The following is a 17,776-nucleotide window of genomic DNA, read 5'->3' on the forward strand; positions in this document are numbered from 1 at the left end:
TTTTATCATTATTATTTTTTTTTCGCTGGAAACCCGCAGCCCCCCGGCACTCTCTAGGCGCCACCTTTAAGGGGCGCGGCGGGGCGGGGGGCTCCCCGGGCGGCACCGAGCGGCCCGACCCGGCTCAGCACGGTCCGCCTCAACCCCGCGTCACCTGACCGCGCCGGGCCACCGACCTGCAGCGGGCGTGCGGGCCGGCTGCGTTCCGCCCTCTGCACCGGGCTGGGGGCGGCGCTGCTGCGGCAGTCGCGCGGGGATTAGGCTGCGGGAGGATTAGGCTGGAAATAGCAGCGGCGGCTCCCGGCCGTGCACGCCCAGCGCATCCCGGCGGCGGCGGCGGCGGGAGGAGGGGGCAGCCCGCCCCGCACCTGGGGCTATCGGGGCCGGGGGTGGCTCTGGGCGGCGGCGGCCGGAGGACGGAGGGAAGGACGCGTTGACAGGTCGGTGCCGACTCTGCCTGATCCCCCCCCCAGGCGCTGATGGCGGCCCTTTCCCGGGGCGGGGGGAGCGGGCAGGCCGGGGAGGCGGCGAGGGGCAGGACGCGGGCAGGTGATGTGGGGGTGAGCTTTCCTCCTCCCCCCCGCTCCCCCACCACCCCGGCCCTCATTCGCGGTTTGTGCCGTCTCCCTCTATTCTCCTTATTTTTTTCCCTATCCCCGCAGCGTCTGAAATCGCCCTTTTTTTGCCCCAGGCAGCCGCTCTGGAATTGTCTGGCGAGGCCAACGCTCGCGCAGCAGGGCGGGGGGGGCCGGAGGAGCCCTGTGCGGCGGCCCCCGCCTCCCCACGGCCCGCAGCCCGCGAGCCCCTTCCCCTCGCGTGTTTTCTGCCTCTGCAGAGCAGGCAGCGGCACGAACGGCAACCGAAGATGTCGGGTCAGACGCTGACAGATCGCATCGCAGCTGCTCAGTACAGCGTTACGGGATCGGCCGTAGCCAGAGCCGTCTGCAAAGCCACCACGCATGAAGTGATGGGGCCCAAGAAGAAGCACCTGGACTGTAAGCATCCCTTTTGTATCCGCAGTGAAGACCCGGGGCTGAGCTTGCGGCCCTCTGGGATGTGGCTTTGGGTGTTCTGGCTTGCTACTGTAATCCAGCTCGTGAGTGGAAAGGGCTGTGAGAAATCTCCAGGAGACGATGAGTTATTATTGCATTTCTTCTCGTATTGCATAATACCACTCTTTCAGCCATTTTTTTCCTCTTGACCTCTTGCTTTGCGCTGCCTTTCTAGATGAAAAGCATGCCTCACAGAGCACAGCCCCAGCCTGGGAAGGGGGTCGTGCACATGGCAGGATGGCACCTGCCTGCCACTGCCTCCCTCTGCCCTGGTGGGGCCCAGCAGGAACAAATAAGTGCTTTGCCAGGAGCATGGCCTCTTCATAGAGGCCTTCTGAAGAGGTTAGGTGATGGCGTGGTGGTCAGCAATATGCTGTGGATTGGAATGGCTTTTGGAGAGGGTAAGGGCAGGTGCTGAGGTCTTAGACATCTGATAGCAGCTTTGTGGTCTGCCTGGTGGTTTCTGTCATGTTTTATTGAGGATGGCTTGAGGCTTTGTTTCAGAGATTTATTGTCTGTTCTGGACTTGCTGTAGCTGGTTAATGCATGAAACAAGGTTGAAGTCAAAATGTTTCTTAAAAGGCAGTAAGCTTGTAATGCTTTGTCTTGACAATTCCTTCTTTTCAACCCACTCAACTGTCAGGCCCTTCTTGGAGACACCAAGGAGTTAGGATGGTGAAGGTGCTTAATTGTATGATGATAATTGGCATTGTTCACCATAGAAACTGTCCAGCTTTGGTTGCAATCAACAGCAGGTTTTAATGATGCCTGAAAGTAAGTGCTTTTTCTTTTTTTTTTTTTTTCTTCTTTTTTTTTCTAACGCTTGAAACATATGGTAAAAAACACTCAGAAGAGAAGATTAGTTGAGTATTGTATCAAGAAGTCTCTTGGCTACTTCCATTATCAAGTAATGCTGGTGCAGGTGCATGCAAACACAGTTCTGATGATACTATATTTCTTCAAAGGAGGTAGTATTACTTCTGGAAAATAATTACAGACTTTGGTGCTAATGATTTCATGGCTAGCCGTTCAGATGGAACTCAGCATGTCAGCCTTCAGCCATGTCCAGTGCTCTGTGTGTATGGCAAAGGGATGCTGAGTGTACTCTCAGCATGTTTGTTGATGACACCAAGCTGAATGGTATAGTTGACCCAATAGAAGGAAGGGATGACATCCAGAAACACCTGGACATGCTCAAAAAGTAGGCACACAGGAATCTAAAGAGGTTCAAAAAGGCCAAGTGCAAGGTGTCGCATTTAAGTTGAGGCAATCCAGATATATATATATAGGTAAGTAGAAGAATTCATTGAGAGCAGCCCTGTGGAGAAGGACGTGGGGATTCTGATGGACTAGAAGCTGAACATGAGCCAGCAGTGTGCCATTGCAGAAGCCCAGAAAGCCAATTATATCCTGGGCTGCATCAAAAGAGGGATGATCAACATGAAGAGGGAAGGAGTTGTCTCCCTCTACTCTGCCCTCATGAGGCTCCATCTCGAGTACTGAATCCAAGCCTGGGACCCCCAGTACAGGAATGATGTGGAGCTGCTGGAGCTGGTCCAGAGGAGGGCCACAGAGATGTTCAGAGGACTGGAGCACGCTTCCTATAAAGAAAGATTGAGAGAGTTGGGCTTGTTCAGCTTGGAGAAGACTTTGGGGAGACCTCACTGCAGCCTTCTTGTACTTAGAGGGAGCTTACAAGCAGGAGGGAGTCTGGCTATTTGTATGGTCTGATAGTATGGGACAAAGGGGAATGGCTTTAAAATATAAGAGGGGAGATTCAGGTTAGATATTAGGAACAAAGTTTTTACTCAGAGGGTGGTGCCAGAGGGAGCTGGCATGGCTGCCCAGAGAAGCTGTGGCTGCCCCAACCCTAGAGGCATTCAAAACCAGGTTGGATGGAGCCCTGGGCAGCCTAATGTGGTGGGGGGAAGCCCTGCCCATGACAGGGATTTGGAACTAGATGAACTTCAAGGTCCCTCCAACCTAAGCCATTCTGTGGTTCTGATTTATCACCATTGACTGAAAACTGACTTAAGCATAAACTGTTGTTAACATAGATCTGCTGTCTTAATGTCATGTAATCTCCCTTGTTTTCTTGTAAGTTAGTAAAAGATCTTCTGATGAGTGTGGATAATCCACAGACTATAAATTTCTTGGTTATTGATATTGCCTGTGTTGATGTTTGGTAGCTGTCGACACTTCTCAATCTGTAGGCTGTGTATGGCCAGTCCTACTGTGTCTGTTACTAGAAGCTTCAGCTTTAAAACGGAAAAAGAAAAAAGCTTGGCTCTTGTAATTAAAACCATGCTGTGTCTATGCAATATTAATGTGTATATATTCTACACACATGTGCATGCACACATCTGTAGAGAAGTGAAAGAGCTATATGGAATAGGTAGGATTGAAGTGAGAAGTGTGGTAGAAACAATTTACCAGTGCTGTAATGAGGTCTGGAAAAGAGTTGTGCTTGGATATTGATGCTAGTGTTATTACTTCGGGAATGAGACTGGGGGAGACTAAAGCCTGCAGGCTTCCCTGCCATTTCCTGCCCACCTACATGTGAGATACCCATGAGGAGGGGGGGGAATCACTTCCTGGGAAGAAGTCCTTGTTCGTTTTATCTTCTGTTTTCTAGGCCGTGTGTATTAGTTGAACATTAAACTATCTGGGATCATTAAAGACAGAATCTTATCAGTGGGAGATGCATACATTCAAAATTGCGGGCTATAAATGAAAATCAGGTTCATATTTTAGAAGATAAAGTATTCTCAGACTCTTAAACCTGAGACATCTCCTCAGCACCGTGAATTGTCAAGCAGCTCCTTGAACTCTGGCGTGAGTCTTGTGAGCAAGTGTCAGGATGGGTCTGGTGCTGTAATGAGAACCAGAGGCCCATCCCCTGCCTGCGTGCAGGAAACGCTGCGGGTGGGGGCTGTGCTCTAAGTTGCATGGCTGGGTGCATTGCTGATGGATAAGTAGCACAGGAGGGCCAGGGAAAGGAAATGGAAGGCAAAACTTACCTTACATTCTGAACTGAGGTGTGAAGGATTTTGACAGTGAGGGCTGTAGGTACTAGAGACGATATGTGAGGTGATTGGAACAGTGTATTATTAAAAGCTGTAATTCTACTATCAGCACAGTGGTTCTGCATCCTTAAGGATCGCTGTAATTGTGTTTAGTGTCTTGGGTTGTGTGACATGACACCTGGCTGCTACCTGCCAGTGTCCTGCTTAGCAGCTGGGCTTTGTAAATGAAGTGGAAAGGTCAACCATTGAACATGAGTCCTGTGAGGATGGGACACAATGCCTGTCCTCGTGTTTTCTACAGAAGGCATTAGCTCTGGAGGTTACAGAAAGACAATGGGTGGCGAGGTGTGTGGAGGGTTTGTTTGGTTTTGTTTCTTTTTAATTTTTGGTAAATAGTGCTTAAGTAGAGGGAAGTTGCTGTCAGGGTTAAAAAGCATGATTTGAGTGTGAATCCATGTGCATGAGGAAGGGAGAAAAAAGTATAATGAAGTTTTTTGTGTGAACAAAAGCTGAGCTGCTTCATGCTTACCTTGGTGTGGCTTTCTGTACTTGCTCAGCTTACAAGTGCAGGCTTTGCTGTGGATGCTGCATTGTAGCTGTCCTTTGGCATGGACTCTGGGTGCTGCACAGACTTGTTATGTAAGGAAGAAGTACCAAGCGTGAATAGGCTGCTTACATTCATCAGTAACATTTACCACTTTTTTGAATCCCAGCTCTCATACCAGTAAGAACTTCTGCTGGAAGTCATACACTGAACAAATTCTCAAACGTTTGTGGGGGAAAAGAAGCATAAATATAGGATGCAGTGACAGTTTGGGGCCAGGCACTGCAGCTAGAACATCGGAGCTCTGATCCTTTTGGACTTAAAAACTGGTATCGCCCCTCCTGTATTTCCTTCATTCCAACAGAGGCCTTTAAGTTTGCACAGTGATATTGATTCATCTCCCTCTGCTAATTGTGTTGCATTAAATAAATTGCAGTAAGATATAGCAGGTGAGGCAAGCGCTCACATGGTGAGATGAGGATTAGCAGCGTGGTTTTATTTATGCGTTTATTTTTGAAGCAGTGAAAAAGGCTATTGAGGAATTTGTGGATGTAATATATGTACGTTAAGGATACATGAGATGTGGTCATTCAGCTGTGAGGGCAACACTCATGCACAGCGCAAACGCTTCGTTCTCAGTGTTGTTATGAAAGCTGTGCTAATGCTTCGCTGGGGGTTTGGTGGTGGGGCAGGCAAAGCAAGCATCCAGTCTTAAATGGTGTTGGCTCTGAAGGCATCAACAGGGAGAAGTTTTCAGAGAAAGGACATATCGTGACTTGCAAATGTTAAAACACATATAGATCCGAAAAAAAAATAAAAAATGAAAGGAGCTCTGTTCAGACCTACTTATAAGGATTTAGCTGAGAAACAGACCAGTGATCTGTCAGTTAGGGAAGTGAAGTGGAAAGCAGTGAGGCTGTTACATCTGTGGTTGTTTGTAACAAGTTCCTTTTTCTGAAAAGGATCAGAATAGTTGGGATTTTCCTTATCTTATGTTGTCAGTGAATTATTTTGCAGCTGGAGGAAGCTCTGGAGTGTCTAATATCATGTCTCACATGGCCTAGAAAGACCATGTGAAGTCTCCTAGCTTCCTCAAAACAGTTTTTGTAAGATCGAAGCCCTTCTGGGGGGCCGATCAAAAGCTGGGAGGTTTTCATGAAATGTGGAAGCGAAGATGAGGATCAAGATGGAATTTTCTGTGACTGTGGAGATGACCTGTGTGCATATTGCAGAAATAGAAAAGTATTTGCATCTCAAGTCTAATTTTGTCTCTTTGTATGTGGCTGACAGAGGCTCTGAAAAGAGATATAGTTTAAATCATGTTGGCAACTGAAACGCAGGACTGGTGTCAGTGTTTTGTTGATACGGATACTCGTCAATGAAGGGTTTTTGCCTGTTATCCTGCAAACTGTGTGGATGACCTAATGAGTTTGAATTAAGATGGTCTCTAATGTTGAAAGAGAAATGGTGATTGACCAAAAGCAGTGGGCTAAGTTTTCTTCCCAGGTTCAGTAATGAAAGAGGTAAAAGGTATTACTATGTATAATTACATAATTACGTATCTCTAGCTGGATGGCTTTTGTGCTATCTTCAGTTCCTTGCATCAGTGCCGCTATCGTTAAATGAAGTGTGTATTTCAGAAGCTGTTTGCTGTTGAGGTTGTTTGATGTGTTCCAGATTTGTTGGCACTCATGGCCTCTTACTGAAGGGAGTAGCACAGACATATAAGTTCTGCATTGCTCTGCAGTCTAGGTGATGCTTTGTCTGGGTGGCTGTGGAATTACTCTAAAAAAATTGTCAAGAAGTGACTCTCTGCACAAATCAGACTTTATCCTTCATACTCTTGTAAAGAAATCACTACAGTATAAGATATAATGAGATATAAAAAAAATAATTTGTCAGTTTCTATATATGAGAGAAATGGCTTTCAATGTAGATCAGTTTTAGTACAATGTCTTGTTTTTGTTGTCTCAGCTAGGATGTAGTCTGAATTGTGAATTTCTTTCTCAGAAAAAAAACATTCCATGCAAGCGATTCTTTACTTTAGTAGGCCACTCAGTAGTGGATAATAGATTAGCACCTTTTTCCCCTGAAAGTTGTCGTCATCACTCTGTGGTGAATAGCACTCTGTTTTTTGTGGACTTAGCTCGTGTCCTGTCTCAAAATGGTTTTGAAGACTGGCTTTATTTGGAGTTGTGTAGATCTCTAAGGAGTACAAACAGCTGTAATGGGTAAGGGGAGCTAATAAGAAGTCTTAGCTAGTCTTGAACATTCCTAGGACATTACCTCTGTTCCCATCTTTGCCTCATTTAAATACTGTTTTTGAGGCATGTGTACCAAGAGAAGGTTCCCCTTTTTATTAAGGTAAGACTTGGCAAAGTAATAATTCTTAAAAATATGTTTGATCCTGGATAGAAGTTTGAGTTTGAGTTAGGATTCAGAGGCAGAAACATGATCAAGATCACTCAATTTTGTGCATCTAAACTGTTCTGTCTTCTTATGGTGCAGTGCCTAAGGACAAGGAGGACAGGAGACAGAAGAGTGGGTAAATAGAGCAATATTAAACATCCTTTTATCCAAATAGTGTAACTTGATTATTTTAGATTCATTAGTCCTACCCTCCCTCCCTTTGGCTTTTCTGCCACTGAAGACATATTCTTAGTCTATTTCCAACAGTCAAGATCCTTCTGTTAGAGATGCTTTGCCAAGGTCACAAATGACCAATTTTGGGACAGGTTGGGCCTTTCTGCTGTAATGACTTCTGTCAGTAGAGCTTTATAATGCAGCAGTCATGCCTTTTCTGCTTTCTTTGTGGTCCCTTGTTCCTGAAATTGTCAGTACAATATGGCTTCTTTTCCCTTATGTAAATGAAGCCTAGCATTTTCTGGTTCTGCACAGATGAAAAAGGTGTGTGGTTTTTATTTTTTTTTTCTTCTCCTGGAAGAGCAGACAATAGTGCAGTGACCCATCCATAGTTTTCATCACTTCTATTTCCTGGTTGAATATCTCATCATATTCTTGTGGGGCAGTAATCCTATAGCGCTGGGCTGTAGTGATTGACAAAAGCAATAATTAAAATAATAATAATAATAATAATAATCTGTTCTTTTATTTCCTGTTGTTTGACTTGATCTGTGTGTATGATTTCTTGACCTGGCTCTTAAATTCATCTTCTTTATGCATCTTACCTGAGCCTGTCCCATTAGTTAAGACTTCTGTATACTGTGCAAGAAAGTACTCTGGTGGAGTGGTCCTGTGTGTTTCTTGAAAGATCCTCTGAAGTGCTTAAAAGTAGACTGCAGTCAGGATATCTCTGAAGGGCACACAGAATTTTGGGTGCTATTCAGTGCTTATTGCTGGATGGAGAAGATGGCAGTAGTGGGTGATACTTCCCCACCTGGTGTCCTCTCCTATCTTGAAGCCTACTGGCAGGTTGAAGAGCCACTGGTCTTGGAATTGAGAGAAAACTGTAATTGAATAGAAGAATTTGTTGTACTATTAGTCTCTCCTTCTGAAGAGGTGGTAATATAGTGGAGTCACATCTGCATCTTGTGCTTTTCTGCTTGTTTTCAAGATACTTGAGACAACTGATATGTTTTGAACTTCACCTTTCCTTCAGTATTGGATGTCCATGGCAAGGTGTTGGCAGCAGGATGTCTGCATGGTGAGAAGAAACTGTCCTCAGCCAGATACAGCCACCACAGACACATTGTAGGATGTGGCTGAGCCCAGAAGTTGAGCTGGATGCACCTCTGGGAAAATGTATTCAAGAAGGGGCAGGAAATGCTGGACAGGCAGTGAAAAAGTGAGAATCAGCAAAGCAAACACCAGCATCAGAGGTGGAGCAGGAGGCTCGTGGTGCTGCTGAATCAGATATCCCCTGTAGCCCATGAAAGAGACCCCCTTCTCACATGGGTCACTCCTGCAGCTCCTCCATTACCAAAACTGTGCTACGTATATCCCCTAGTCCTCAAGGAAAAAAAATGGAAGATATCCCACAGTCAGTTGTGGACATATGGTATTGCTGAAGGCATCCCTTAGTCTTTCTATAGTCTAAAGATGAGTCAACTGTACCGAACAGTATCATTAACTTAACATGTGCTGTTCCTTTTTGGAGCTTATTTTCCAGCACAGATCAGAATGTTGATAAGGGTGGAAAAGGACAAGTTCTGGTGTGTGCATAGGGAAAATACCACAGACACAAAAGAAGTCACACCAGTGAGCGTCTGATGAAACTTGAATCACCAAACTTCAATACGCAGCATGCAGATTAGGAACAATATTCTGCCTGGGTTTAAAATGCTGTGAAAACTGAACAGCAAGGACTATATGCAAACTGGAAAATCAGGGTCAGAGTCTCAGCATAAGGCTTCCAATGTACAGAAAAAACTGAGCAATATAGCACTAGTCTGAACACTGAACTCAAACAATATGGTATAAGGAGCCTTTCTAGGATCTTTGCAGGCACTGATCCTTAGCAAAGGGTTTGCAACAGTATTTTTGTTCTGCTTTGGCCAGTAGTACCAGTAAGATTGCATTGTGAAGCTGGTAAGTGAACACTGGGGTATCCCACTTCATCAGACTCAGCATAGTTGCTTAGCTTCCCTACTGGCCAAAATTTTGCTTGGATGAGGGCTTGATGGCCTGAACAAAACCTGAATAAAACCGATGTTGGCAATTGTTAGAAGGCAGTACTTGGCAGAGGCTAGCTTGTCACTTTCTGGAGTATAGCTATGTCTGCTTTTTCTGAAGTCTTGCAAGCCACATGGTAGACTGTTAAAACTGTTTTTAATACTTCTAATATTACTATTTTGATTGTATTTAATTCAATCACAAAACATTCTAAAAAACAGTATGAAGTTTTGAAAAGGTGGGTTCATAGAATCTCAGAATTATATGGGATGGAAGGGACCTCTGAAGATCATGTAATCCAGCCTTCCTGCTAAAGCAGGTTCCCTGCTGGATGTTGTAGAGGAAAGTGTCAAGGTGGGTCTTGAGTATCTCTAGAGGAGATTCCACATGCTCTCTGGGCGGCCTGTTCCACTGCTCCATCACTCTCGCAATAAAGAAGGTTTTCCTCATGTTTATGTGGAACTTCCTTTGTACCAGTTTCTGTCCATTGCCCCTTGTTGTGCCATTGCTTACTGCTGAAATGACTCTGGCCCCACCCACTTGACTCCCATCCTTTAGATACTTATAAGCATTGATAAGATCCTCTCTCAGTCTTTTCTTCTCCAGGATAGTCCCAGGTCTCCTTCTCAGCCTTTTCCCTCAAGAGAGATTCTCCAGGTCCTCAGTCATCTTTGCAGCCCTCCTCTGTTCTCTCTCTGGAAATGCAATCTTTCTTGAGCTGGGAAGCTCAGAACTGGACCCAGCATTCCAAATGTGGCCTCACCAGGGCAGAATAGAGGGGGAGGATCAGCTGCCTAGCCTGCTGGGCATGCTTTTTTTAATGCATCCTGGGATACCATTGGACTTGTGGCCACAGGGCTACTACTGGCTCATGGCCAACCCGTTGTCCACCAGAAGCACCCAGGTCCTTCTCTGCTGAGCTCCTTTCCAGTGGATCAGTCCCTAACCTGTGCTGGTGCATATGGTTATTCGTCCTCAGCTGTAGAACTCTATACTTGCCCTTGTTGAACCTCATAAGGTTGCTCTCCAGGTCTCACTGAGTGTGTCAGTTGCTCCTCCTGGCTTTGTAACTAGCAGTCAGTTTATGACTAGTAGTCAGTAGGCTGCTTGCACTCATAAAAATTCTCCTCTTCAGGTTGTGAAATTAATTTTTGCTGCAGTACTTTTAGTCCATCAGAGAGGCAATATACCAGCAGCCTAACTAGTTCCACAGATGGTATTGGATGTCAGCCTTCAAGACTTGACCATATCACTGTGAATATACATGGAGTACGGTGTTTTCTGTGCTGCTGGCAAATGGTAGAATCCACAGGGCATCTAAGGTTTACAGCTTATTAGTAGGCACAGTAGACAGCATACTTTATTACTACTGACTTCCAGACTAACCAAGTCTAAATACCCTCCTGTTCTTCCTCCCTGTCCAGGGTAATGTGATTTCATGCTTTTTTTTTAGATTGTATCTATATCTCATTCTAGTTTAATGAAAGGAATTGTATGCTGAGACATCCCGATGTCATGCTAATGTTGTGTATTTTTGTAACATGTAATTTGGCCATTTGAGCTGAGACATTGTGTCAGTTGATTGCCTTTGCTAGAATCTATTTTCTAGCCATTGATAAAAATAAAAAGTGTATGATATTTCTTGCTTCGGGGTGGGGGGAGTGGGATGGTATGAGTACACAGGCATGGTCATGGTTGAAGGCCACCAAAAGGTATACTGTGCTTTTAATATGAACTGAGAATTGCAAGTTAATGCCAGGATGCATCTGCAGCTTGAGGCTAACTGGTGACAATCAACCCTTTTTTTTGGTTGCAAGCCCATACACAAAATTAGCACAGGTAGATGGCAGTTGGCAGGAGCTCCCAGTGCTGTAGTTGGGCCATAGAGCTCTAAAAAATGACTCAGCTGTGTTTTGCCAAGGTGGTTTTATATCCTTAAAGAAGGAATGAAAAAGAAGGCATGGGTTCATTTGTTTGTTTTCCCCTTCCCTAGCTGTTTAGGAGATGAGGTTATAGCTGAAATGTGAAACACTGATAAGGGCAGATTCAAAGAGGCTGGTGTCTACTTGAGCTAAGATTGTTCTACCATCTCTTTAAAAGACCAGAGAAACATGTCCTTTCAATAAAGTATTGTAAACTTTGCACTCTGTTACAGAGGCGGGACAAACTGTGGCATGACTACTGACAGTAGACTTGATTGCTTCAAACTGGATCTCAACTTGGCATGAGCATGGATGACATGGATGACATAACGGCAGTGGATGCTTCCATAGCAGATGGTCAGCTGTTAGCCTGCAGAGACTGGCAGGCTCTCAGTGCCTTTGGCATAATTTCTTTGTATCTCTTAAGTCTGATAGTTTACAGAATGTTCTAAAATGGTACTCTGTAGAAATTAGAGGAAGACATGATTGCTCAAAACATGAATAAAACATAGTGATTTGTCGCCCACGCTCTTACAATTTATTCAAGTCAACAAGTTTGTGTGGAGGTCCTCAACATGGGACAGTGATCTTCCCATGATGCAAGACTTCACTAGCTAGAGCATGCATCTTTACAGGTAATTAACAGAGCCCTTATAGATGCACTTAAGTGGGAGTTCAAATTGCTTTTAAAGGAACTCTTTCTTTCACTTCTCATTTTAGAGAGTGTGGGACTTGTATGAAAGGGGGAAGCCAGCTGGCCTGTTTCCTGGCTCTGAAAGCTGCTGTTTCTCATTATATAGAGGTTGAATATAGACACCAACTTTAAGAAATCATTACATCAGTTCTTTAGCAACCCTGGAGTTTTTAAACCCAACCTTTTCATATGGAGACTTGGGTTTGGATCTTACTGCGTAACTCTGGAATTCACAGTGCAGTCATAGTGCCTGTAGCTCTTAACCCAAGTTTTATAGCCTCATCTAAATGTGTTTACAGGGGAACGTATATTCTTCTAAGGGGCAGCAAGCCAGAGGAAGCTTATCTCAGTCAGCATATCTCATGTGCCAGTATTTGAAAACAAGTACAATTTATCATGAGTCAGTGGTTCATTTCTAGCTTCTAAAACAGAGCACAATTTTCATACGTGAACCTTGCCTGTGACTTTCTGATGTGTTTCTTCATTCTAAGCCATGGTGAGTCTCTCTGGTTATGCTTAGCTTTATGCAAACATTCTTCTGTTATTTGTGAATGGCAGGAATATTACCAGGTAAAAGTTACAGTGTTTACCATAGGTGAGAGCAAAGAACTTCCTGTTGTTTACTTACAAGTTGGAAAATGCTTAGGCAGTATTATGAAAAGTTACCTTTCAAAAACTCAACTCCACAGTGTGCACGGGAGTTTAATTGACTCTTCTTGGTATTTCAGTCTAGAGATCTGCCTCTGCATGAAGGTTTGTTGTCTGGATTTAAACCAGCATGACAGATTCCAACTTTCCCACTCCTCAGTACTTGATATGAGACTTCCACTGCCGGTGGCAAGTGCATCTTCCAGATATGGTGGTGGCTTTGAACTGTTAGATAGCAACTTACTGCTGTCAGTTTATTTTAAATGCTAGTAGTCCTAACTGCATCCTCCTCCTCTCAGGTGGATATTCCATTGAGATTAGCAATTTTATTTTCTTTTTTTCTTTTTTTAGCATTGAGAGATGTGCAGTATGTGAAAAGCTTCAACTTGCAGAAGCAGAAGATTCTTGTTGAACTGCTGTTATGCAAGGGAATGATCTTCAGGGAACTGGATGTTTAGTTTCATCTTGTTGTATTTGTTCTTTTAGCACAGAGAGGGTGCTCCTTCTAACCCTAAAGGATATCTGTCAGCTTTGTAAAACCTCTTTTAAGGCACAGCACTCATATGTGAGGCAGCCTCCTGCTTTTAGAAACTCTTGCTGTCTTTTTATTTGTTGCATTACAGATGTGAGACAAAATGGATTGAAATGATTCCATCAGTGTTAAAAATTACTTGCTGATGCAGCTATGCTTCAGTGCGCCTCGAGGAGAGTTGCGTGCTGTTGCATTGACTACATGGGCAGGTTTGCATCACACTTGGTATCCATTTCCTTTAGGTATGCCCGCATTTCCAACAAGACTGCATAGCTGTGAGCATTTCATTTGCAGTTCAGAATTTCATCCCATTTTCAGCTGCTGGTGGCATGTCTGTTCAGTGGAGTATGAGGACTCTGGTCTTGTTTTATTTTCAGGTGTTATACTGAAGGTTATATATCATCATGTGACACACACTGATGAAGTAGCTGGACTCCAATGAGAATCCCACTGAAGCAGCTGAGAACACATGGCCTGGATATTGAATACTAGGCCTGTCAGCCACTTGGGCTGCCTACTCAGCTGACCCTTTTCTAGCATTCATCAATAGCTAATATACATAGCACTGAAGTTGCTTGTATGTTGTCTGATCTTCACCCTAGGTTTTTAATCTTTCAGTACATAGAAGCTAAGTAATGCAGCTAAAACATCAGGCTCCTTCCAATGTATTTCAAGGCTAATTCAGATTTGTAGTGGATTACAAACTGCTCTTTTGGTCTAGTGTAAGTTACACTTCTACAGTCTTTTTCAAAGCAAATGCTTTTTCTGAGGAAGACAGATCATCTGAGGGTAGAGAGCACTAAAGGGAATTTGTTCTTCTCAGCGTAAAAATGACAGCAGTGTAGCAACTCAAACATCTTGTGCACCATGCCTCTATTGATTACCACTTTCTGCCAGGTATGATTGGATTTTTACATCACCACATGTAAAGGCTAATTATAAAATGCTGGAGGGCAGAAATTACAGCAGATGACCCCATACTAATGTGGCAAACAGACTGGAAAAGGAAGGATTGTGTATTTGTGGTGTTCTTGCTGAAAGCTGCTGCTAGTGGTTATTGATAGTCCAGTAAACAGCCGAGTGATAGGAGTTACAAATTGATATAACCAACGCTTAATGTTAGGCGTTGTTCACTCTCGTGGAAGGATAATCACAGGCCACAGCTGGAGTCCTGGTATTCAGTTACAGCAGTAAACTTACAACAGAAAATTTGCTTGCTTTTATCTTTCTCAGAAATTATCTTGCAACAGTACATTCCCTCTAAGTTTGTTTCTCTGTATCGTGCAAGATCTAGGACTCTGTATAGTGCAGTACAGTGACCAATGGGTTGATGGCTTTAATGCTTGCATGGATTGAGAGAACAATTTTATGCTTTACAGGAAATCAAATAAATGCTTTGAAGGCTTGGGAGAAGATTGGCTGATGCCTGTGGCTTTGTTTTCCTTCTCTAACTGAATGTGCATTTTGGTTAAGATTTGAACTGGTGAAGGAGGTGACTTGTAGAATGAGGTATGAGTGTTGCCATGTGTGACAAAAATTATTTTAATTGCAAAAAGTTATTGGTCAAGTGGTTAACAGAAGGCATTCTCCTTCTAATGGCAGTATTTTTTTTATCCCAGTATGCCATATTAAGATAGGCTGTGGAATGGCATTTCTCCAAGGCAACTACTTTTGTGAACTAACCTTATCACTTGATGTCCACCAAATGCAAGTGGCATTTTGTATATTTTAAACTATTAAAAGCTGCCTGAGAAATGTAGTACAAGGCGATGTGTTGCTCAGCTGCTATTTGTGTAAGTCCTTAAAATGCTGAAGTGATGTGTTCAGCTCCAGAATAACTTGATGTTTCCTACTGAAACAATGAAAACTCTTCAGTATTTGTCTTTGGAAAAGTGTGTGTATTTATTGAACTAGCTGTAGATGTAGATGTAGAGTCATGCCATTGGCATTCAGGAAAGAGGAAGGGAGCATGGGGCAGAGATTTCTCCTCTTTCCCTTTGCTTACTGAACCTGTCTCCTTACCTGAGACAAATTCTTTGGCATATAAATTAAAGTGAATTCTGTACAAATGGGGTTCAAGAGTGAGCTTCCTACTTCTTTGAAGAAGGAAGAAGATTTTATTCTGAGTCATTGTGGCTTTTCCTACCATGAAGGCACTTGACCAATCTGCTGTTGCCATGGTCTGGCCTGAATGGCATCTTTCTGTTTTATTACTTTCAAGGACAGAATTCAAATGTAAACAGTAAAGATAAAACATTCTCCCATTGTCAGTGGAGCAATACACTTTAATTTTAAGTAGAAAATATACTTAGTTGATGGAACTTGCAGTTGCTTGTGACAAGAATTCTTTTAAGACAATATATCACACATCTTCTGCATTTTTAGTAGTTAGAAAAACTAAGCAACTTAGGGCTGCACCTTTTCAAATCTAGTGGCTTATATGTTCTCCTTTCCAAGGGAGCTGCACCTGACCCTCTGAAAAGGACAAAAATTGAATGCAACTTATTTAATATTGTTAATGGAATAGGGTTTTTGATTTTTTTTTTTTTTTCCATACAATTTAAAGCCTTGTTGTGGTGGGGAAGGAAGGGTAGAGATTGTATGAAAGTGCACTGGATAAGATGCAGCAGTCATAGGATCACAGAACTTGGGTTGGAAGTATCCTTAAAGTTCCAACCCCCTGCTGTAGGCAGGATTGCTAGCCAGTAGATCAGACTGCCCAAGGCGTTATCCAAACTGAGCTTGGATGCCTCCAGGGATGGGGCATCCACAGCTTCTCTGGGCAGCTGTGTCAGTGCCTCATCTCCTGAAAAACTAAAAATTTTATTCCTAAAATCTAATTGAAATCTACTCTCTTTTAGTTTAAAGCCATTCCCCCTTGTACTGTAACTATCAGGCTGTGCAACAAGATAGTCTCCCTCCCACTTGTAAACTCCCTTCAAGTACTGGAAGGCCACAATGAGGTCTCCCCAGAGCCTTCTCTTCTCCAGCCTCCTCAATCTTTCTTCATTGGAGAGGTGCTCCAGACCTTTGATCATCACTGTGACCTTCTCTGGACCCTCTTCAACAGTTCCACATCCTACCTGTACTGGGAGCCCCAGGTCTGGGCACAGTACAGTACACACACTCAGGAGGGCAGAGCAGAAGGGGATAATTCCCTCACTTGCCCTGTTGGCCACCCTGTTTCTGATCATACTCTAGACTTGCTTCTCTTACCTGAATAAACTGCACATATCCCAAGGCTGGGTCAAAAAGTGGTCTAGTCAAAGAGTTTAAAGGCTAGTGTTTAGATTTAAGTTTTGATGTAGAACAATTGCTATCCTTTCTTATGATTTTTTTTCTTTTGTATATTAAATTTGCATCTGAAGACTTAACTGGAAAAGTATATTCAACTCCAAATGAAATGTATAATTTAAAAAAGGATCTCTACACTGACTGAGTGTTAAAATATCAGCTAGCAAGATGTGAAGAAAAGAAATATAAGTCATGTACTGTGATTTGGCAATGGTAATTCAGTCCTTTGCAGTAAGCAAATGAATTCAAGTGAAGGATATAGGTCTTCACTCTTCAGTGATTTTGCGAGAGTATCACTGAAAGCACTTCTGTGATTGCTGTAGAATTCCCATTTTTTTTACTGTGTAACTTCCATCTGAACTTAGTTTCTGGGATTGGGAATCAGCTGTCAGTGTATTTGATATGTATGCCCGCAGTAATAGAAAATTCATCATGAAGGTATCTTTAATCCTCATTCATCCTACTTCTCTGTATAGCAGACAGAATCAACATTGCGGGACTGTTTAATATTGCTTCTAGTGTGCTGTTCTACATCCAATAGTTTTTATTATCTCTTTCATATTAACAAATCCACCTGTGACTTCTGTCCAGTAAATATCTCCATCAGAGTGTCTAATAAAAAATGTAGCTTCTAGATTTTTTTAATTGTGTTTTCTTTTTCCTCATACCTGTTCTTCCCAAGGTTGCTGAAAGCAAATTAGTTCAGCTGATTCTTGTCTTGAAATTCCAATTAGCCACTAAACAAACTCTTGAGTTCTATAAATTCAGCTGTGCTTGTCAGCGGCGCCAGACGCTGACAATTCTTAATTAAGAGGAGGCTTTACAGTGTTGGGGAAAGAATTCCTTAATTCTGTTTATGATAGCTGAATGAAAACCAGCCCTGGAAAAATTAACTAGATAACTCACCCATTTTTCAATTTGTTTTTTTTTTTCTCCTGACTCAGATAGTACACAGCATCTTCATGTGTTGTTTAATTCCTTTTTGCTCACTGAAAGAAGTACGCTTAAATATAATCATACCTCTCTCCTCAGCACACTGTAATTACTCATGTCCTAAAACATTTAGAGCTGCAGACTGTAATGCTGTACCCTCCAGCACTAGGGAGAGGATCAGAATTGACTGAGTGGCTTAGAAGCAGTGCTGCAGCAGCACATATGGATCGTGCATTTGCAGCTTGCCCTGACGGCACTACTGTGGGTGGAACCCCCCATGGTTTCATTACCTAACACCCACAGATGGAATACACAGAGTATATCTCTACTCCCCATAGTGAGCAATGCACTGAAACTTAAGACTGAAAGCTTGCAAATGTGATGCATGTCTCACTTGTGAGAAAGGCAAATGCTTGTCTGAAATAAAACTTCTGAATGCAGTGAGCAGACAGCAAGGAGATTGTGACTTGCTTTTAGGCCTTTACTGACTGAAGTCTTC

The 17,776-nt window shown here is 43.3% G+C and overlaps 1 protein-coding gene across 23 annotated transcripts in view; it reads left to right on the plus strand.

Annotated features, from left to right (window-relative positions):
• Positions 1-865: 865 nt before the first annotated feature.
• Positions 866-17,776, plus strand: part of SNAP91 (synaptosome associated protein 91) — a gene marked incomplete at both ends in the record, with an annotated part of 67,785 nt that continues 50,874 nt past the window's right edge. For all 23 annotated transcript variants that reach the window (XM_079532922.1, XM_079532903.1, XM_079532914.1 and 20 more), the window contains one exon: positions 866-995. In XM_079532922.1, the coding sequence (XP_079389048.1) occupies positions 866-995 (130 nt within the window). The remainder of the gene's footprint in view (positions 996-17,776) is intronic.

Source organism: Tetrao urogallus, assembly GCF_951394365.1.
Source record: "Tetrao urogallus genome assembly, chromosome: 2".
NCBI lineage: Eukaryota > Metazoa > Chordata > Aves > Galliformes > Phasianidae > Tetrao > Tetrao urogallus.